We start from the raw sequence: 22,515 nt of genomic DNA on the forward strand, positions 1-22,515 counted from the left end.
TGCTATTAAGTCCCTCCCTTTCATGCTCACTTACCAAAAAGACTTTTATAAAAGACTAGACAAACCATAAACACAAACCAGGCACTGAAGAATTAAAATCCAGTTTTATTCAACCGAAGTTTTATTTCTGACTTGGAACCCAAGATTACCATAACCATTGACAACAGGTACAACTCCTTTAAGGAGTTTATGGCTGCCCAGGGTTATAGATGGTAAGATTAGGATAAAATTAAACTATGTAGGCAATAATACTGCATTTTGACCAAGGGGATGAACTAGAGCAGAGGCCCTCCCTTTCTCTAATTTCAATACTTTGTGACTGACAGCACAGAATAACAGGATCATAGCAGCTAGATTGTATCCCTCAGCCTCAACACTGTACATGAAAATGATGCACACATGAAAGGGACACTGGCAAAGTCATCAGATCTACCACTGGAGTAACAGAAATGGAATGAAATTTAACAGTACCAAGTGTAAGGTCATGCACTTAAGGACTAGTAAGAATTTCTGCTATAAGCTAATGGCTCATCAGTTGGAAGCTACAGAGGAGGAGCAAGACCTGGGTATATTAGGTGATCACAGGAAAACTATGAGTCACCAATGGGATGCAGCTGCAAAAAAAGGCAAATGCAATCAAAGGATTTACCAGGTGAGGTTTTTCCAGTAGAAACAGGGAAGTATTAGTACCATTGTAGAAAACACTGGTGAAGACCTCAGATGGAATGCTGTGTACAGTGTTGGTCACCCATGTTCAAGAAAGATTAATTCTAACTGGAACAAGTACAGACAAAGGCTACTAGGATAGGGGAATAGAAAGCTTATCTTACAAGAGGAGACACGGTAGCTTGTGTGTCTCGGGATTGGATAAGACCTTGTCTTGTTCCTCCTAGCAAAACAAAAGCTGAGAGTATGATTGCTCTCTGTATACACATCAGTGGGGTAAACACCAGGGAGAGAGAAGTGATGTTTCTGCAAAGGGACAATGTTGGCATAAGAACAAATTGGTATAAACTGACCATTAATTAATTTAGACTGAAAAATTACAGCAGATTTCTATCTATCAGATGCATGAGTTTCTGGAATAGACTTCCAATACGACTAGTGGGGGCAAGAAACCTAGCTGGTTTTAGGATGGAGACTGATAAGTTTATGAATGAAATTATGTGACCAGGTTGACTGTGACGGAAGACTATTAACAGAATCACAGATTCCAGGGCCAGAAGAGAACACTGTGATCATCCAGTCTGACCTCCTGTATAAGGCAGACCAGAGAACTTCCCCCAAATAATTCCTAGACCATATCTTTTAGAAAATCATCCAATCTTGACTTAAAAATTGCCACTGGTGGAGAATCCACTAAATCCTTTGTAAATTGTTCCAATGGTTAATTACTCTGTTAAAAATATATGATTTATTTGCAGTCTGTATTTACCTAGCTTCAACTTCCAGCTACTGAATCATGTTCAGCCTTTCTGTGCTAGACTGAAGAGCCCATTATTAAATATTTGTTCCCAACGTAGGTACTTATAGAGTGTAATCAAGTCACCTCTTAACCTTCTCTTTGTTAAGCTAAATAGATTGAGCTCCTTGATTCTAACACTATAAGTTATGTTGTCTAATCCTTTAATCATTCAGGTGGCTCTTCTCTGAACACTCTCCAATTTATCAACATCCTTCTTGAATTGTGGGCACCAGAACTGGACACAGGATTCCAGCAATGGCTGCACCAGTGTCAAATACACAGGTAAAATAGCCTCTCTACTCCAACTCGAGATTCCTGTTTATGCATCCTAAAATCGCATTAGCCCTTTTGGCCACAGCATCACACTGAGAGCTCATGTTCATCTGATTAGCCGCCATGCCCTCCAAATATTTTCCAGAGTCCCTGCTTCCCAGGATAGAGTCCCCCATCTTGTAAGTATAGCCTGCATTCTGTGTTTCTTGATGTATTAAAACATATGTTGTTTGCATGCGCCCAAATGATCCAGATCGTTCTCAGTTTGTACTCCTGTACTCCTCATTATTTACCACTCCCCCAATTAGTGTCATCTATAAACTTTATCAATGATTATTTTGTTTTCTTACAGATCATTAATAAAAATAGCACCAGGCCAAAAACTGATCTCTGTGAGACCCTGTTGGAAACACAACCACTCAATGATTCCTTTGTTCACAATTACATTTTGAGACCTATCTGTTAACCAATTTTTAAGCCATTTAATATGCGCCATGCTGTCACAGAGGAGGTCCCTTCCAGTCCTATATTCTTAACTGTTTTATGTTATATGGTATGCAGATCTTACCTTAGTTCTCAAATAACTAATTTTCCTCACAACCAATCCTTGCAGCAGACAAACATAAGCAATCTGAACAAGTACATGCTCACTTCCTGGACAGAAAGGGGTTGGGGATGATTAGAGAGCAGGTAAGCAGGATGTGAACTAGTTATTATTCTGGGTCCCTACAGCACTATTAGCAGAAGGTACACTTGCTTTCCATCTTTAAAGGGGCCACTTAAATTGGGAGTGTGGTCTCCTTAAAGCCAATCTGCCTTCAAAGCTATACAGCACTCTCATCCCAAACAATCCCAGGGACAGAACTTTACTTCGGGAACCGTTTTGTACTGTAAACCAAGATACAATCTTTAAGGCTGGAGACTGTGTACTTGTTTGTTCACAACTGAAAGACTTATTTCAAGAAAAGGTTCTACAAGTATCAGATATAAAATACAAGTCTTTAATTCCAGAAAAATATATTGAGACTTACAGTAAGTCCAACCTGATAAGGTAATTCTTTGGGTTACTTGACAATTTCAGGTCTAAAAGAGTGTCCTTTCAAATTCCAACTCTAAGTGAGAAAATATACAGTATCCAAACTACCATTATATATGTGCTAATGGGCCCGCATGATCATTAGAGCTGAACTAGTCAAATAAATGAGATGGTCATCCATGTGGATTCTCCTCCTGAGCACTTTCAAATCAGACAGGTACAGCTCCGAACTGCTTTCCAGACAGTCCTTTGTAAGCGATTCTCTCAACCTACCACACAACAGATTTGACAGCTTTTATGCTATAGAAATCATCCTGGATCCAATCTCCTCACATTTTAGCATGTAAACAGTCACACCTCTGTTCTAACCATGACATTTTAAAACCGTATTTACCTGCCAAAGAGAAGTGTTTTGAGTAAGCATTAAAAACCTATGTTCCTATCAATTGTTTTCCATTGCAGGGATCTCTCTTGCTCCCTTGTTAGTCTCTAAGGAGTCACAAGTACTCCTGTTCTTTTTGCGGATACAGACTAACACGGCTGCTACTCTGAAACCTCTTGCTCTCTATTATTTCCCTCTGTTCTTTTCATTTCAGTGCCTCCATCATGAGACCATCTGGTAGAGAAAATCAAAATGGATGTGTACTAGCCGGCACTGAAGACATTATTTTCATCATCGCGCTGCTGCTGTCTCACACAGAATAGAATCCAGAGCTTCAGCAACATTTCTTCATACTGCCAGTCAGCTGTGGCAGCTCAACAGTTGGGATCTGCTCAGGGAACATTTTGACAGTGTATCATCAGAATATCAGCTTTCTGTCAGTGTCAAATGCTGAAAGTTTGTAAAATCCTCCTAACTCCTCGGGAGAACAGCAGCACAAAGAACAACAAACTTTTGACTGACCCCGTTGTATCTCAGTAGAAATATCCTCTTATTCTAAAATAGTCTCTTGACAGGATTTATAAAATATTTAACCATCTCAGTTTTTCTCCTACAATTCCTATGTGATGTTTTACACTCATGCATAGTATCTGAGTATCAGCACTGTCCCACTGACTCCTTAGAAGTGGGCCATTTCCAGCAGTTAACAAGGATGTCTGATGAACAGTGTGTGTGTGTGGGGGGGGGAATAAACATGGGGAAATAGTTTTACTTTGTGTAATGACCCCTCCACTCCCAGTCTCTATTCAAGCCTAAATTAATTGTATCCAGTTTGCAAATTAATTCCAATTCAGTAGTCTCTCATTGGAGTCTGTTTTTGAAGTTTTTTGGTTGAAGTATTGCCACTTTTAGGTCTGTAATCGAGTGACCAGAGAGATGGAAGTCTTCTCCAACTGGTTTTTGAATGTTATAATTCTTGACATCTGATTTGTGTCCATTTATTCTTTTACGTAGAGACTGTCCAGTTTGACCAATGTACATGGCAGAGGGGCATTGCTGGCACATGATGGCATATATCACATTGGTAGATGTGCAGGTGAACGAGCCTCTGATAGTGTGGCTGATGTGATTAGGCCCTAGGATGGTGTCCCCTGAATAGATATGTGGACACAGTTGGCAACGGGCTTTGTTGCAAGGATAGGTTCCTGGGTGAGTGGTTCTGTGGTGTGGTTGCTGGTGAGTATTTGCTTCAGGTTGGGGGGCTGTCTGTAAGCAAGGACTGGCCTGTCTCCCAAGATCTGTGAGAGTGATGGGTCATCCTTCAGGATAGGTTGTAGATCCTTGATTATGCGTTGGAGAGGTTTTAGTTGGGGGCTGAAGGTGATGGCTAGTGGTGTTCTGTTATTTTCTTTGTTGGGCCTGTCCTGTAGTAGGTGACTTCTGGGTACTCTTCTGGCTCTGTCAATCTATTTCTTCACTTCAGCAGGTGGGTATTGTAGTTGTAAGAATGCTTGATGGAAATCTTGTAGGTGTTTGTCTCTGTCTGAGGGGTTGGAGCAAAGGCGGTTGTATCGTAGAGCTTGGCTGTAGACAATGGATCATGTGGTGTGGTCTGGATGAAAGCTGGAGGCATGTAGGTAGGAAGAGCGGTCAGTAGGTTTGTGGTGGTGGTGTTTATGTGACCATCGCTTATTAGCACCGTAGTGTCCAGGAAGTGGATCTCTTGTGTGGACTGGTCTTTAGAGAGAAGCTTTTTCTGTTAGGATAGCTCAGCTTACGGCATATCACTGCAGAAACGTTTTCAATTAAATGAAGCTGCTGTAATGTCAGCCAGTGGGCAATCATGTAAAAATATACTATTCTCTCTATTAAAAGTGTTTGTTACAGGGCTATTACACCTGTATTCCCCTTACGTGGTCCACGGAGGGCACCCATTCTCAGCTCCCGCCTCCTCAGCCATCACCTCTCTAGGGTGGAGACCAGCCCCTCTCTCTCTCAACCAAGGGTTTTCCAGGCTGCATGATTCCCTGCTCACACTGATATTCCCAGCATGCCAAACTATCTAAAAGCCAGCATCTGTACTTTGCTTTCTCTCCAGAGGCTATGTCCAGTGTATTGCCCGCAATTACAAGTTACACACAGCACTTTCTAAGCATGCACATTTATTCTTTGATGTAACCACTACAGAGAAATCATATTAAAAAAAAAAGAACCCATATGCACGCTAAAAAGCTTACCAGAGATCACCCCAACTCCAACATCAGGCTCTGGTAGGTGTGAGTCATTCAAAAGCCATAACTGTGTTTTCCCTGTGATTTACAGCTCATAAATCTAAGATTCATAACCAGAGGAAACATGAATAGCTCAATCTTTCCTTTATACAGCTTGGGTCTTTGAGCCCGGCCTCACGTAACGGGTTATCAGCAGACAATGGCCCACACCTCAGGACATAGCTTCAAAAAGTTTGGCATTTGCTAATTTGCATTCACCTCCCCCTAGAGATTCTCCAGGAAAACCCCTTAACACTTTTTGTTCCAAAAGTCAATCCTTGTTTGGCACATTGTTGAACACAGTCCTTTGAACCCTCAGGTCTCACATGTGTGACATCTTCCCCCTTAAGAGGCAGTATACAATCCTGGCCCATAAGACATAAACGATTAATTTAATACAATGGACTCCAAAGATACTTAGACTTAATTCAGTAAGGTCTCCCAAAGATATTGTAGGAAATTGCCATACCCATCACAGGGCTCATTTGAACTTCCTGGCAGAAGAAGTCCATGTGACTGAACAGTGTCAATTTACAACCTGTCACCAAGCACGAATGAAGTCTAGCCTTGGATCATTTACCCCCATGGTGACTTGCATACTTTGTGCTTTAAGGGGAAGTAGACAGTTTGGACGGCTGCTCCAGCGGCACCTTTCAGCACAAAGCAGTTCCAACAAACTGCGGCTGTGCATGGTATAATTAATCATATCTGGCATACTTAGCAGCTTATTGTAAGAATATTATGGCAGGAGTGTTTGACTTTTTCCTGCTCTGAGTTTAGATCTGTTGTGTTTCACAATCCCACAAGGAATGAAGTAGACAAAGATCAGCTGGTTATGTAATTCTTGCCAAAATATTTATGGCAAACTCTTCATATATTTCAGCTGATGCTGGACAATATTAGTGGTATTGAGGCTTTTACGACTATTATTTGAAAATACATAAAGGGTACCTACATAGATCAACCAGACACGAGGTCTTACTATAAATACAGCCTTCACCTTGCCATTTGTCATTTGATCCTGAGCAGTCAACAACATCAACAATTTTGTAGTTTACCTTGAGTTAAGAATAAAGAGAATTAAATCCCTGCCACCAAAAAGGAAATACAAATGCTAAGGTGGTCCGTTGGAATCTCCTCTCCAACAAGCTGTTTTTAGATCTTGCCCCACACACACGAAACAAAAATGACATTCCTGTACTTTAAAGAAGTTCTATGTTTAATCTACAAAATATATACAGTTAGGGCTCAATCTCACAAGGTACTGATCATTCTTACTCTGATCCAGTACCACTGAACTGCTCACATGCATAAAATTAAGCACCTGCTAAAATGTTTTCCTGGATTAGTGCTAGAGTGCCTAGCAACTTGCAGGACTGAGCCCTAACTCTGAAATACAATCAGTTTCTCTTCCCCATCCTCACACAAGAAAAAGAACTGTCCCCTGCCCACCCAAATAGCTGCCCAAGTACATTATACCTATGTCCGATATATTTTTTAATGAAACAAACAATTGTACACACATGGCAGCTACTCCCCACAGAGCAGAAGAACTTTCACTTAATGTATAAAATAGTGCCAAGGAAGGCCCTCAACGGAAGGCCCTGACCCAAGGTACTCTAGTGCTTCCTACACATTTGTCTCCCACCTCCAGATGTGTATATTTTCAGTGCTTATTTTTGAGCGTTTTAAAAAAAAATTCTATTTTCGATTTAAATTGTCACAGTTGTGAAAAATTATGGGGGGGGGAGGGAAAACAGACTATTATGTAATAGACACTGAGATTAAAAAAAAAAAGCTTTATAATCATTAAACTACAAATTGTCTACTACATGTCAAAACATACAAAGTAAATATCCTTACATGAAACTCTAAGAAGTTCTCAAGCAGCATTTTTCATACTTTGCCTGTCTGAAAATTCTTGATTACTACTGATGACAATATTTTTGTTGGTGTGTGTGTTCGGTGAAATCAACGTTCACTGATATTTACGGATAGAGCTCTAATCCTTTCAAACCTAACCATGAGTTATCAAAACTACCGTTCTTAGACAATACCAGAGATCTGTTCCAGGATAGCTATTATTTTAATCTCCCTAATGCTGTTATCTCTCCCCCTCCCCCCCGCCCCGACCCCTCAATAACTGCTGATACTGAACTCTTGAAAAATCTGGCCATAATCCTATGAAATCTCAATCTGCTGCTGTAAGCAACAGATGAGATTCCTGTTTCTAGCATATAGCTATATTATCAGGAGATAATGTGGGAAAATGATTATAATTAACAGCTTGAATGAATGCAAATGCTCTTCTCTAAAAAAAAAAAAAAAAAATCTCCTTGGAAAAGTCTTAGGCAAGCTACAGCTGTATCAGAATTCTAGAACATGACACACTGTGCCATGGTACAGTCATTAAAATATTTTATGATTCTATTAAACCTCTTTGAAAGTGAGTCAGATACTGAGATCTGCAAATTAGCTCTAAAATGGGCACCTACATTGTAATTCAGTTGTCTTAAAATAAAAAAGATTTGTATTAACTAGATGTTCAATTACATTGCTCTCACCTCCTAGTACTTCAGGAGTGACATTATAGATTGTTATTATAGGCATACTTCTTCATTTCTAGCTACCTGGATGCAGACTCAGCTATAGCTAACTGAACTACCCTAAAAGCAAAAATAAGATTGTTCAAATTTTAACTGATTCATAAAAAATGCCTTTTATGCAGAAAATGTCTTCGAGAGAAGGTAAGTGGCAAAACGATAATGATCACAATAACAATTTTCTAATTAGTTGCTACAGTCATCCTGAAGGGACAAAGACACACATCTTTGAAAGATGTTTAGAATTGTGGGGCTACGCTTTCATCTTTTCCTGTAATCTTACGACTTCCAAAACATGACCTTTAAAACCACAACTCACAGTGAGCTTATAAATGACTTGTGTGGGTAGTGGTTATTATCTACAGCAAAAGGGTGAATTAATAAAAGGAATTTTTTGGATGGAAAACAAGAAAAGAGTTAATTACTGAAGACTGAGAACAAAGTTTTCAAAAATCTATAGCTAGACATCTAACTAAAATTGGCCTGATTTGCACAAGTACTGAGAACTCAACAGCCCCTACCAAATGTTAGACATTTTTGAAAATCCAGGGCAAGACTTTTAAAAAAATGGGTGACTAAAGTTAGGTTCCTAAATCTTCATTTAGGCACTTAAGTAAGTGACCTAAATTTCAAGTGCTGAGAACTCAGCATTTCCCACTTATTCAATATAAGCACACTTCTGGGGTCACACAGAAAGTGTGAGGCACAGTAAGGAAAAAGCAGTAGTTCTCCTGACTGCTAGCCATGTGCTTTAACCACAAGACCATCTACCTCCTACTACTTTATTTAGAATATATTTACCTTTGCTCCATGTTTATGCAGAACTTCCATGACATCATTATGAGCTCTTTCAGCTGCAACATGCAAAGGCGTCATGAAGCTAGGTGAAAAATGGCAGACGTTAGTTTTATCATCCAAATACTGTATTACCTAGTCCTTTGGAAACGTAAAATTTGGCTTAAATTTTTGGACACCTACTCTTTGTTTTTCTCATTAACGTTAGCTCCTTTCCTGAGCAACAGTTCTGTAACTTGTTTCCGTTTAGGATGCAGGGAAGTGACAGCACAGTGCTGAAAAACAAAGCAAAAAAATTATCTACTACTTAGACTATGCAATATTTCATGACGCATGCTTCATCATTTTTACACACCCCACTGAACATTAGACTGAAGCTTATAAATAGAACCCTACCGAAATGTATTACATTTCTGCCTCAATATAAAATACACCAAACAAAATGTAAGCTAGTTATTAAAGCTAAATCATGCTGCTTTTAAAACAATTTTGATTTTATAACTATTAGTCACACATGAGAAATGGTTAAGTCACTAACTGTAAAAGCAAGACATAGGGACATTAAATGGTGTACCACAAGAAGTGGCTAAAGGCAAAATCCCACTTTCTGCAGATGGCTTCTGAAGAGTTACATTGCTTCCTTCAATGTAACATGAGTTCTGTGGTAGACTGAGTTAATTGTTTTATTTATTCTTCTATTTTGATGTATACTTAATGTGTTAATCTTAACTGATTGCCATGCTGGTACAGTATGTGTTTGCAGTTACTGCTCAATATCTGGATTTATGAAATAAAGGAAGCTCTAAGGAAAGTAACGCATTCTGCATGGCATAATTTGGTTAAATGTTCCAAGTGAGAGGTATCTTTAGTGGTGTGTCTTGGAAGCAAGGGCCTCCATAACCTCCCTTGCCAGGGGAAGACAGGAGCAAGTTGCTATAGTCCTTTACTAGGTACAATACACCTCTTTGTGTGGGTCAACTCTGTTGGCTGCTTTGTGGGGAGGGTTGCAGCGTACTGAGCATGCAGCCTTTGTTCTGCCCATGAAGCCATGCGTTCAGGTAGGGCAGGTGATGAGCCATGCTCCCTCTTACTCCTTTGCACCACTGCATTAGGGCCAGTCACCCCCTGGACTGAAATTCTCAAACATGTCCACTAATTTTAGGCCCCAAATTGAGATGTCAAAGGACTGATTTTCAGAGAAACTAAGCTCCCACAATTCCAAGTAACTGAAAATCATGTCCTAAATTCCAGAATAACGGTTGGAAGAGACCACCACTAGGATGAGAGACCATCTTGGACAAAGCTAGTTATTGGTCCCTGTAAGACAGGGCCTATTGATCTCCTGATGTTTCTGAGCCCAGCTACAGGGGTTTTAAACAGCAAGCACAAAAGTCATACTTAATAGTTATGACTCATTGCTGTGAAGAATTCCCTCTTCTAACACTCAAAGTAAAACAACATAGTCACACTGATTTGAACGAGATCATCAATTCCACTCCACTTCACTTTCTATGTCTATGTCAAAGACTGCTGGGATATTGGCTCTATGTTCTTTGACTTCACTGCTAGCTGAAATGATGAATTGGGAGCAGAGGCTAATTCCAGTGAAGTCACTAACACACAAAAATACACACAAGTGACACTGTACCTTCATACAGAAGGCCCCCTGCTAGATAATGCCATGACCACAGCGAGCACAAAGTTCAGCATACTGCTGGGGTGCTTTGCATCTTTAACAGTGTTCCATGTCAAAGACCTGAACAAGAATTGAGAACTCATAGGGGGGCCAACTACCACAGGCAAATCCAGTAAACAACTGTCAATGCTGATAAATGCAAAGTAATGCACATTGGAAAACATAATCCGAACTATACATATAAAAGGATGGGGTCTAAATTAGTTGTTACCACTCAAGAAAGGGATCTGGGAGTCACTGTGGATAGTTCTCTGAAATCATCCACTCAATGTGCAGTGGCAGTCAAAAAAGCAAACAGAATGTTGGGAATCATTAAGAAAGGGATACATAGTAAGACAGAAAATACTATATTGCCTCTATATAAATCCATGGTATGTCCACATCTTGAATACTGCGTGCAGATGTGGTCGCCCCATCTCAAAAAAAGATACATTGGAATTGGAAAAGGTTCAGAAAAGGACAAAAAAATGATTAGTATGGAATGGCTGCCATATTAGGAGAGATTAATAAGACTGGAACTTTTCAATATGGAAAAGAGATGTCTAAGGGGAGATATGACAGAGGTCTATAAAATCATGACTGGTGTGGAGAAAGTAAATAAGGAAGTGTTATTTACTCCTTCTAATAACACAAGAACGAGGGGTCACCAAATGAAATTAATAGGCAGTAGGTTTGTTTTAAACAAAAGGAAGTATTTTTTCATGCAACGCACAGTCAACCTGTGGAACTCCTTGCTAGAGGATGTTGTGAAGGCCAAGACCATAACAGGGTTCAAAAAAGAACTAGATAAGTTCATGGAGGATACGTCCATCAATGGCTATTTGCCAGGATGGGCAGGGATGGTTTCCTTAGCCTCTGTTTGCCAGAAACTGGGAATGGGTGACAGGGGATGGATAGCTTGATGATTATCTGTACTGTTCATTCCCACTGGGGCACCTGGCATTGGCCACTTTTGGAAGACAGGATACCAAGCTAGATGGACCTTTGGTCTGACCCAGACCTCGTCTACACTATGAGTTTATGTCAAATTTAGCAGTTTTAGATCGATTTGACCCTGCACCCATCCACACAACGAAGCCATTTTTGTTGACTTAATGGGCTCTTAAAATAGATTTCTGTACTCCTCCCTGATGAGGGATTTAGCTCTGAAATTGACATCGCCAGTTCAAATTTGGGTTAGTGTGGACGCAATTAGACGGTATTGGCCTCCAGAAGCTATCCCACAGTGCTCCGTTGTGACCACTCTGGACAGCACTCTCAACTTGGATGCACTGGCCAGGTAGACAGGAAAAGCCCTGCAAACTTTTGAATTTCATTTCCTGTTTGGCCAGAGTGGCAAGCTGATCGGCACAGGTGACCACGCAGATCTCATCAGCAGAGATGACCATGGAGTCCCAGAATCGCAAAAGAGCTCCAGCATGGACCAAACAGGAGGTAGTGGATCTGATCGCTGTATGGGGAGACGAATCCGTGTTATCAGAACTCTGTTGCAAAAGACGAAATGCCAAAATATTTGAAAAAATCTCCAAGGGCATGAAGGACAGAGGCTATCACAGCTACAGGAAAGGCAAAGACCGCCACTGCAGCCCCTGTGTAATCAACCGCCCTCCTCCCCAAGTTCTATAGCGTCCTCACCCAGACGCCCAAGAACGCGGGAGAGGAGGGGGGCCCCCTCTGGGCACCCAACCACTCCACCCAAGAGGACTGCCCAAGCAACAGAAGGCTGGCATTCAGTAAGTTTTGAAGTGCAGTGTGGCCTTCTCCTTCCCTCCTCCCCCACCCCACCCAGTGTGTCCCTGCTCCTCCACCCCTCCCGGGCTACTTTGGCAGTTATCCCCCTATTTGTGTGACGAATTCTCAAAGAATGCATGAATTTGAAACAACAATGACTTTATTGCCTCTGCAAGTGGTGATTGAAGGGGGGAGGGGAGGGCGGTTGGCTTACAGGGAAGTAGAGTGAACCAAGGGGACGGGTTTTCAACAAGGAGAAACAAACAGAACTGTCACACCGTAGCCTGGTCATCCATGAAACTGGTTTTCAAAGCTTTTCTGATGCACAGCGCACCCTGCTGTGCTCTTCTAACCAGCCTGGTGTCTGGCTGCGCGTAATCAGTGGCCAGGCGATTCGCCTATAGGCATTTCAACATCACCAACAGTTATTTTCTGGTCTGGAAAGTAAGTCCCTTGCTGCAGCTGTTCATACAGACCAGACTTCCTGAAGATACAAGCATCATATACCTTTCCCGGCCATCCCACGTTGATGCTGGTGAAATGTCCCTTGTGATCCACCACTGCTTGCAGCACCATTGAAAAGTGCCCCTTTCGGTTTATGTACTTGCTGCCTTGGTGCTCCGGTCCCAAGATAGGGATATCGGTTCTGTCTATGGCCCCACCACAATTAGGGAATCGCACTGCAGCAAAGCCATCCACTATGACCTGCACATTTCCCAGAGTCACTATCCTTGATAGCAGCAGCTCAGTGATTGTGTTGGCTACTTGCATCACAGCAGCCCCCACAGTAGATCTGCCCACTCCAAACTGACTCCCGACTTACTGGTTGCTGTCTGGTGTTGCAAGCTTCCACAGGGCTATCGCCACTCGCTTGTGAACTGTGAGGGCTGCTCTCATCTTGGTATTCTTGCACTTTAGGATAGGGGAAAGCAAGTCACAAAGTTCCATGAAAGTGCCCCTACACATGTGGAAGTTTCGCAGCCACTGGGAATCATCCCAGACCTGCAACACTATGTGGTCCCACCAATCTGTGCTTGTTTCCCGGGCCCAGAATCGACGTTCCATGGCATGAACCTGCCCCATTGCCACCATAATGGCAAAATTGCCGGGGCCCATGCTTTGAGAGAAGTCTGTGTCCATGTCCTCATCAGTCTCGTCACCGCGCTGCCATAACCTCCTCTTGCAGGTTCTGATTCTGCATATACTGCATGATAATGTGCGAGGTATTTACAATGCTCATAACTGCTGCGGTGATCTGAGCGGGCTCCATGCTTGCCGTGGCATGGCATCTGCAGGAGAGCAGAGTTGCAGGGGAAGCGGTGGTTGGATGACCAATTTTGCAGACCTACTGCACCGTCTGCTACCATTACACAACAGCTGAGCGGGCTGCACGCTTGCTGTGGTATGGCGAGAGAAGAGCAGCCAAGCAGAGTTGCAGCAGAAGCGGCCCTGCGAGACCACCAGGAGAGCAGAGTGGCAGCAGAAGCGGTGGATGACGACGGTCACAGAGAGGACCTGCGAGGTGGATTTCATAGCATCAGGAGAGCAGAGTGGCAGTGGAAGTGGTCGTTTGATGACAACGGTTTGCAGACCTATGGCACCATCTGCTAAAAGCAGTATGGGGCCTGCACGGAAAAAAGGAGAAAAATGACTGTCTGCCGTTGCTTTCATGGAGGGAGGGGTGACTGATGACATGAACCCAAAACCACCAGCGACAATGTTTTTGCCCCATCAGGTATTGGGAGCTTAACCCAGAATTCCAATGGGCGGCGGAGACTGCAGGAACTGTGGGATAGCTACCCACAGTGCAACACTCCGAAAGTCAACACTAGCCTCGGTACTGTGGACGCACTCCACCGACTTAATGCACTTAGTGGGGACACACACAATTGACTGTATAAAATCGCTTTCTAAAAAATCGACTTCTATAAATTTGACCTAATTTCGTAGTGTAGACATACCCCCAGTATGGCCACTCTTATGTTCTTTTGTAATGCTAGACAGGTCTGAATGTCATCACAACAAATATACGTTGCCAGCAGAGAGTTATACCAATCAGCTGGAGAAGGGAAACAACTGGTTGGTCAGTGAGAGCCAGAAAGCCCCTATATAGCAGAAACAGCATCAAACGTTTCACTGCTGACCTCTGTCAGATGTTGAAAGAATTAAGTATTATTAATAAACTCATCTGTGTGGGAATGTTGGAGAATGATTTTCATCAAGAAGCAAGTCTAATTGGGATTCTGGTGAAAAATTTGATTTAAAAAAGATGAAAGATAGAGGGCAGCCTGCTAACTTATTCCAATCTCCCATAAGCCAGCATGATACGTTTCTGTTGCCTGCCTCATCTCAACCCGCTGGCACCCCAAAATATTTTTTGCAACAAGTGTCCATAAAACATAAGACAAAATGGAGAGAAAAAACAAGACAACTACAGTGATAGCAGAACACAGAGAAACCCTCTAGCAGTTGTCACTACAGGGAAGGTAATCAGGTGGGGAGAACACAAAGTTTCAACATGAAGAAATAAGCAGTAGCTTACTTGAAGGTTTCTGGAGAAATCCTGCATAAAAACTGAATTCAAGGGTGAAAAAAATGTACAATGTTTCTTCTATAGCAGTGATTTACTTTTAACACATAAGATGCCTGGTGGCACATCCTCAATTTTAGATGAATACATTTTCATAGTCTAGCAATTAAAAAAAAGCTCTTCAACTAGCACTACTTCCACATATATCATAAAAAAATGAACTGACTATATAATCTCACCAGTGCGGTCTCATGTGACTGTGGCTGTTTGAAATTAATGATCTCCAAAGCAAGGGTCTTTTTCACTTTGGCTAGGTCTGCCTCTCTGGCTGCTTGCAGTAAAGAATGTCCTTTGAATTCATCTGTTGGAGAAATAAGACATACTTAATATTCAGCAACACAACAGATTTATAAATCTTATTTCAGAAACCTAACTAGAATTAACCAAAGGGGAAAGAAAAATGTTCTATATTGCCCTAAATAGTAACATCAGCTATGATGACATAATCCTAAACCCTCTCCTAGTGAAGGCAGAAATATATTCTTGGGGTGAGATAGGAAGGAAGGTTCCAGTTTCCAGGGCAAAACCCCACTCCAGCCCCAAGATGAAGAGTGTTATAAGAATCACTAAAAACTCTATATCCAGCCAGAGGAGGAGTCTTCTAGGACCAGCACTACAGAAGACAGCTACCAGGCCACCTTCCGAGAGCCCTACCGCAATCTCCAGCATAGGGGGCATGCCAGGGTGGGGTTGCATCACACAGCACTACAGAGATTTCAGGCCCAAATTACACCAGTGGACCTTCCAGCCTCCAGATCAATCCAGGACCAAGAGGACACAAAATTGGCTTAAAGCCACCTTACTTAACCCTCTCCTCCATCTGAGAGTTCGGTATTGCACCTGTTGGAGGTGTAGCATAGAATCTTACCATTATATTGCTCCTTTAACATAAAAATGGCCAAGCATCAGATCCTGCTCACTTTGTTCCTACAAGTAATCCCACTGATGACACTGGGATCACCGGTGAGAGTAAGGAGAGCAGGATATATTAATATCCAAATATGTAAAAGTACCCTTTAATAAATGATGAACAAAACCGAAGGTCAGCAGGCTTATTCTAACTTATTTCAGAAGTTACTTCTTGTGGAATTAGCAGTTTTCTGTAACTTTATAACTTGTGTTATTGTCTTTCATTGTTATAAGAGTGAGACAAAAACAGAGGAGAGAGAAATTTAGACTCAAGGTTAGGACGTAACTTTCCCACCACCGGTTTAGGAGGAATCCTTTTTGTTTGGTTTTCTGACCAGATATCAGAAAAACAAGACTGAGTAATGAAGGCTCTGGTGGAAAGCAGCTCTTTATTTAAGTTACAAATGATGAATCAGAGTTTGGTAACATGATTATGACCAAACTGAATTCTAGAATAGTTATATTTTATATGGTCATACCTAAGTTTAGAACATTGACCATCATGAAGTAATCAAGAGGGTTTGAGAATGAATTCCAAAGAATTAAATACCGTTGCGAGAATTAGCTATAGTATCAGTGGCAACTTCACCCTGTAAGGCCACATGCCAGCATTTTCTATGTCAAACTGATGACATGCTTCAACAGATTAGTCTAATTTTCCAGCCCAGGAAGAACACATATATGAAACTGGATGACAAAACAAATCAAAAGCCTTTTTACTGCTTCACAGCCATCTGTGCCAAAAAGTATTGAACTGGTTCCATCAAAACCATCTTCTCCTGTCTGAGAATAAGCCTGGCATAACGCAGTGAGATTCAGACAGCCCAACAATGCTACCAGGCCTTACAGAATATTGGAAAACAAAGCATCATTGACGCTTCTCCTCTCTTTCCTTGTCATTAGTTTGCAAAAGCAAAAAATCAATCACATTATAGTTGGTTAGCACAGGCTAATTTGCAGGGACAGATAAATCTCCAAATGAAGTTGTCTGAAAGTCATGTTTTTGCTTTACAAAGTTAATTAAAATCATCTCCCTGAACTCTGTTCTGCTCTTATTATTATTTAATAATGAAACAATAACTTTTGAGTTTGATTAAAGTGGAGAGGGTAGGGTTCCCAAATTAGAACATATGACTTTACTAAAGGGAAAGAAGGGAAAGTAACTGGAGCTTTTTCAAAATGTGTGGTCTCCATCTGTAGTCCACTGAGGGTTACGTGCGTGCGTCATATGCCCGGAGCCAGAACCTTTGAAAGTAGTATCGTTCGGCAGTCCGCACATGCGCCCATGTATTGCCTTGTGGTTTCGCCTGAGGTGATAAAGGGCAGGGTGGACTGCCAGTGTCTCCAGGTCCTTCTCCACCACAGACCTATCAGATTCGCAGCAGAGGGGAAAGAGGTTGGGATTGGAATAAAGATAGGGACCACATACCTCAAAGAACCCCCAGTTACCAGCAAGCAACCTCTCTTTCTTCTTTGAGTGATGGTCCCTATTGCATTCCATTGAGGGTGTCTGACAAGCAGTTCATAGTGAGGAGGAGAATGCGAGGAAGATGACGGAATCATAGAATGGAGGACTGCTGCACTGAATGAGGCGTCTCCTGTGGAATCACATACTAGAGTGTAGTGGAGGAAAAAGTGTGTACCAACTACATGTTGCAGTTTTACATATATCTGCAAGGGACACATCATGACGCACAGCTGTGGTTGATGCTTGCACTCTCATTGAGTGGGCCTATCCCACCTGGTGAGGATTGTCTTGACATCTTATGTAATGCACCTAGAAACCCACTTAAAGATTCACTGGATGGAAATGGCCTGTCCTTTAATTCTCTCCTCTATGGCGACAAATAGCCTGGGAGACTTCCAGAATGGCTCTGTCCTTTGCAGACCTACGCACATCAAAAGAATGAAGTCGCCGTTCTCCATGAAAGATGTGTGGTTTGGGGAAGAAGGTATGTAGATGTAGGAGTTGATTGAGATGGAATCAGAAAACCACTTTTAGTAGCAACTTGGATGCAATCAGAGTGATACATTGTCTTTATGGAATGCAGTGAAGGGGGGAGGGGTCTGCCACCATGGCTCCCAGTTCACCAACCCACCTCGCTGAAGTAATGGCAACAAGGAAAGTGACCTTCATGGAGAGGAGAGAAAGAGCAGGAGGCCAGGAGTTCATTAATGAGGAACACTAGGTTGAGGTCCCATTGGGTAGCGACAGGTTGAATGGGGGGTACTTACAAAAAAAGGCCCTTTCAGAATCAGGCAGTCAAAAGGTGCATAAAAATTGAATGTCCAGCCTCTAGAGGGTGGAAAGCGCTAATGGCAACCGCATGAACTCTGATGGAGCTGAGAGCGAGACTCAAGATTTTCAGATAGAGAAAATAGTCTACGAGTATCTGCATGCCCACGGCCTCGGGGACAAGGCCTTGCCGTTGAGCCCAGGAAGTGAAACGTTTCCATTTGGCCTTATAGGAGCATCTCATGGATTCCTTTTGGCTACTGGAGAGGATGTCTTGCACTGCTAATGGGCATTCTCGTGCTAACCAAGGCATTCAGCCAAAAACCTAGCTTTCAGTGTTGCGTCCGTAGATCTGGGTGCCTGAGTCTGCGGTTGTGCTGTGTCAGCAGTTCTGGGAATGTCTGGAGTGGAAGTGTAGAGTGCTTTGACATGTGGAGAAGAAGAGGGAACCAGAATTGGCAAGGCAAGAACAGGGCAATCAAAATGGCCATTGCTCTCTCGACAGAGTTTGTGGAGGGAACACGATAGGAGTGGTATGGAGGAGAAAGCATAGTTCTTTCAGTCCAACTAATTGACAACCAGAGCGTCGCTCTGTGAGTGGGGACCATGTCCCCTCTACAGCAATACTGGGTGCACCTGGTATTCTGTGAAGCAAAAAGGTCTCTGACAGGCATCCCACAGCAGTCAAAGATGTGCACGATTACTGTGTGAGGCAATTCCTATTCATGGTCGGTAGTAAAATTCCTGCTGAAGGCATCTGCAATCACGTTCTTGGTGCCAGGCAGGGAGGTTGCAGATAAAAGGGTATGATATGCTATGCACCATTTCCACAGGCATATTCATGCCCAGCACTGGGAATCATAGAATCATAGAATATCAGGGTTGGAAGGGACCTCAGGAGGTCATCTAGTCCAACCCCCTGCTCAAAGCAGGACCTAATCCCCAACTAAATCATCCCAGCCAGGGCTTTGTCAAGCCTGATCTTAAAAACCTCTAATAAAGGAGATTCCACCACCTCCCTAGGTAACCCATTCCAGTGCTTCACCACCCTCCTAGTGAAAAAGTTTTTCCTAATATCCAACCTAAACCTTCCCCACTGCAACTTGAAACCATTACTCCTCGTTCTGTCCTCTGCTACCACTGAGAACAGTCTAGATCCATCCTCTTTGGAACCCCCTTTCAGGTAGTTGAAAGCAGCTATCAAATCCCCCCTCATTCTTCTCTTCCGCAGACTAAACAAGCCCAGTTCCCTCAGCCTTTCCTCATAAGTCATGTGTTCCAGTCCCCTAATCATTTTTGTTGCCCTCCGCTGGATGTTTTCCAATTTTTCCACATCCTTCTTGTAGTGTGGGGCTCAAAACTGGACACGGTACTCCAGATGAGGCCTCACCAATGTCGAATAGAGGGGAACGATCACGTCCTTCGATCCGCTGGCAATGCCCCTACTTATATATTCCAAAATGCCATTGGCCTTCTTGGCAACAAGGGCACACTGTTGACTCATATCCAGCTTCTTGTCCACTGTAACCCCTAGGTCCTTTTCTGCAGAACTGCTGCCTAGCCATTCGGTCCCTAGTCTGTAGCGGTGCATGGGATTCTTCCGTCCTAAGTGCAGGACTCTGCACTTGTCTTTGTTGAACCTCATCACATTCCTTTTGGCCCAGTCCTCTAATTTGTCTAGGTCCCTCTGTATCCTATCCCTACCCTCCATCGTATCTACCACTCCTCCCAGTTTAATGTCATCTGCAAACTTGCTGAGGGTGCAATCCACTCCATCCTCCAGATCATTTATGAAGATATTGAACAAAACCGGCCCGAAGACCAACCCTTGGGGTACTCCACTTGATACCGGCTGCCAACTAGACAGGGAGCCATTGAGCCCGAGAATCTAGCTGTCATGGAGTGTGGGGGAGTCCAGGCCCTGCACCCCTCTTCCTGGGATTCACTGAGACTCTCAGCCAGCCAGTAAAACAGAAGATTTATTGAACAATAGGAACATAGTCTCAAACAGAGCTTGTGGGTACAACCAGGACCCCTCAGTCAAGTCCTTCTGGGGGAGCAGGGAGCTTAGACCCCAGCACTGGGGTTCCCTGCGTTCCACCACCCAGCACCAAAACTGAGACTAAACCCCCCCCAGCAGGCTCCCTCCTGCAGCCTCTGTCCACATTCCTGGGCAGAGGTGTTACCTCCCCCTCCTGGCTCAGGTGACCTTATGCCTCCTTGTTTGTTTACGTAGTATATTGTGGTGGTGGTGTCTGATGTGACGAGGATGTGGCGACAGTGGATAGCTGGTAAGAACAAGTGACATGCTTTGTGCACTGCCCGAAGTTCTGGTATGTTTATGTGCATCCTGACCTCTCGCATGATCCAGATGCCTTGTGTCATGTGATCTTCCATGTGACTGCCGCAACCTGCTGTTAGAGGACTTATTCCCTCACCCTCCTCCTTCTTGCATGAACAGAGAGCAACAATATCCCAAGTCCGAAGGTGCAAACAACTGGATGTTTATTGGGATGAACTTTCAGCAAGTTTAAATTCAAGTCCTTTTTTCCTTATTTTCGAATCCCAATTTACTTCCTGTTTGCCCTGTTTATATAGTAATATTCTTAGCTATACTTTAACCAATCATTCTACTGAAATTTACCTAACCAACCCTAACATGATTAGCTAACCAATTATATCCCACCACCTTAATTAGTTTTACACCAAGCAAAATTAATTATACAGCAGACCGAAACAATTAGAGAACCAGACAGATTAACAATAGAAAAGTGGGAGCCATAAAGATAAAACATATAGAATTGAGGGTTCATAGAACCATAGAATATCAGGGTTGGAAGGGACCTCAGGAGGTCATCTAGTCCAACCCCCTGCTCAAAGCAGGACCAATCCCCAACTAAATCATCCCAGACAGGGCTTTGTCAAGCCTGACCTTAAAAACCTCCCTAGGTAACCCATTCTAGTGCTTCAACACCCTCCTAATGAAAAAGTTTTTCCTAATATCTAACCTAAACCTCCCCCACTGCAACTTGAGACCATTACTCCTTGTTCTGTCAACCACTACTCCTTGTTCTGTGGTTTCATAACCACAACTATTGAGAAGTGATTTCTTGCCAGATAGGACGCTATCAAACTAATTTTTTTTTTTTAAAACCATTTTTATCTGGAGGTGATAGGCATTATCAGGACAGGATTGTATTTCTAACAGCCCAACAGCACCTTATTTCAGTGTGACCAGTTTGAAATGTAAGGATGTGACCATAAGCTTCCCAGCTTATGGCTGTCTCTGCTGCTTAGCCAAAGGCCTTAGCTTAAGAACAGGGCCTTAGATTGTCACAGTGAGAGAAGGCCTTTACACAAGAAAACAGTAATTTTAAGTCTTTCTTTTATGCCTCTATAACTAGCTAAATGATAAACATATACCTAAATTCTTAAAGTATAGGACTTTACAGACAGGCCTGAATATTTATATCCTAACACCTGCGAGTGACATGTCCATTATGACTGTCACGCTCAGCAAAGATAGGAGGAAGGGCATCTGGAGCAGACTTGAAGCAGGTCTCTCCACCACCAAAGTGAGGAGATGTCTTCCGGCAGGACAATTAGTGTTCATGAATTGGTGTATGAGAGAATAAATCCTTTGCAGTCATAGCTGTAGACAGCAAAGATGCAGCTAGGCAAACGGCGTGACATGTGTGTACGCTGCCATGTGCCCTAGGAGGGAAAGGCAGGTCCTGGCTGAAACCAAAGGGTTAGAGGTTACTATTTGGTCCAGTAGGCTTTGGAATCTGTCCTGTGGCAGATAACTTGTGAAGAAGCCACATCGATGTGAGCTCCTATGAATTCCAGGGACTGAATAAGTCGGTTTAAAGTCTATTTTTCAACATTAATGCTTACTCCTAGGGAGGAGTAGAAGCTGAGATGTTGATACTTGAGCTTCCTCTCTGGACCGCGCTGCTAGCAGCCAGTCATCCAGATAGGGGAAGACAAGGACTCCCTGACACTGGAGATGAGTCGCTACCACGGAGAAAATCTTTGTGAAGACTCAAGGAGCAGAAGTAAGTCTGAATGGGAGAACCCTGTGTTCCAAGTGTCAAGGTCCTATTTTGAACCTCAGGAATCTCCCGTGGGTCAGGTCTACAACGATATAGAAGTAGGCGTCTTGCATATCAAGAGCCATAAACCACATACCTTTTTCTAGCAAGGGAATGATCGCTTGCGAATTCAGCAGTTGAGGAGCTGGAGATCCAAAATGGGTCTCCATCCTCCTTCTTCTTGGGTACCAGGAAGTAGTTGGAATAGAACCCTGTGTCCTGAAAGGGTGCAGGAACTGGTTATACTGCTAGTCTCTGCAGGAGGGAGTCCATCTCAAGGGTAAGATTTAGGGCTGTCAAACGATTAACAACATTAATTGTAATTAATTGCACTGTCAAACAATAATAGAATACCATTTATTTAAATATTTTGGGATGTTTTCTATATTTTCAAATATATTGATTTCAATTACAACACAGAATACAAAGTGTGCA

The 22,515-nt window shown here is 42.7% G+C and overlaps 1 protein-coding gene across 1 annotated transcript in view; it reads right to left on the reverse strand.

Moving 5' to 3' along the window:
* Positions 1–22,515, reverse strand: part of TNKS (tankyrase) — a 280,881-nt gene that overhangs the window by 66,731 nt on the left and 191,635 nt on the right. Inside the window, exons 9-11 of the mRNA XM_077814807.1 lie at positions 15,021–15,142; positions 9,008–9,099; positions 8,831–8,909 (exon numbers count right to left, since the gene is read on the reverse strand). Coding sequence (XP_077670933.1) covers positions 8,831–8,909; positions 9,008–9,099; positions 15,021–15,142 — 293 coding nt within the window. The remainder of the gene's footprint in view (positions 1–8,830; positions 8,910–9,007; positions 9,100–15,020; positions 15,143–22,515) is intronic.

This window comes from Eretmochelys imbricata, chromosome 4, assembly GCF_965152235.1.
Source record: "Eretmochelys imbricata isolate rEreImb1 chromosome 4, rEreImb1.hap1, whole genome shotgun sequence".
Classification (NCBI taxonomy): domain Eukaryota; kingdom Metazoa; phylum Chordata; order Testudines; family Cheloniidae; genus Eretmochelys; species Eretmochelys imbricata.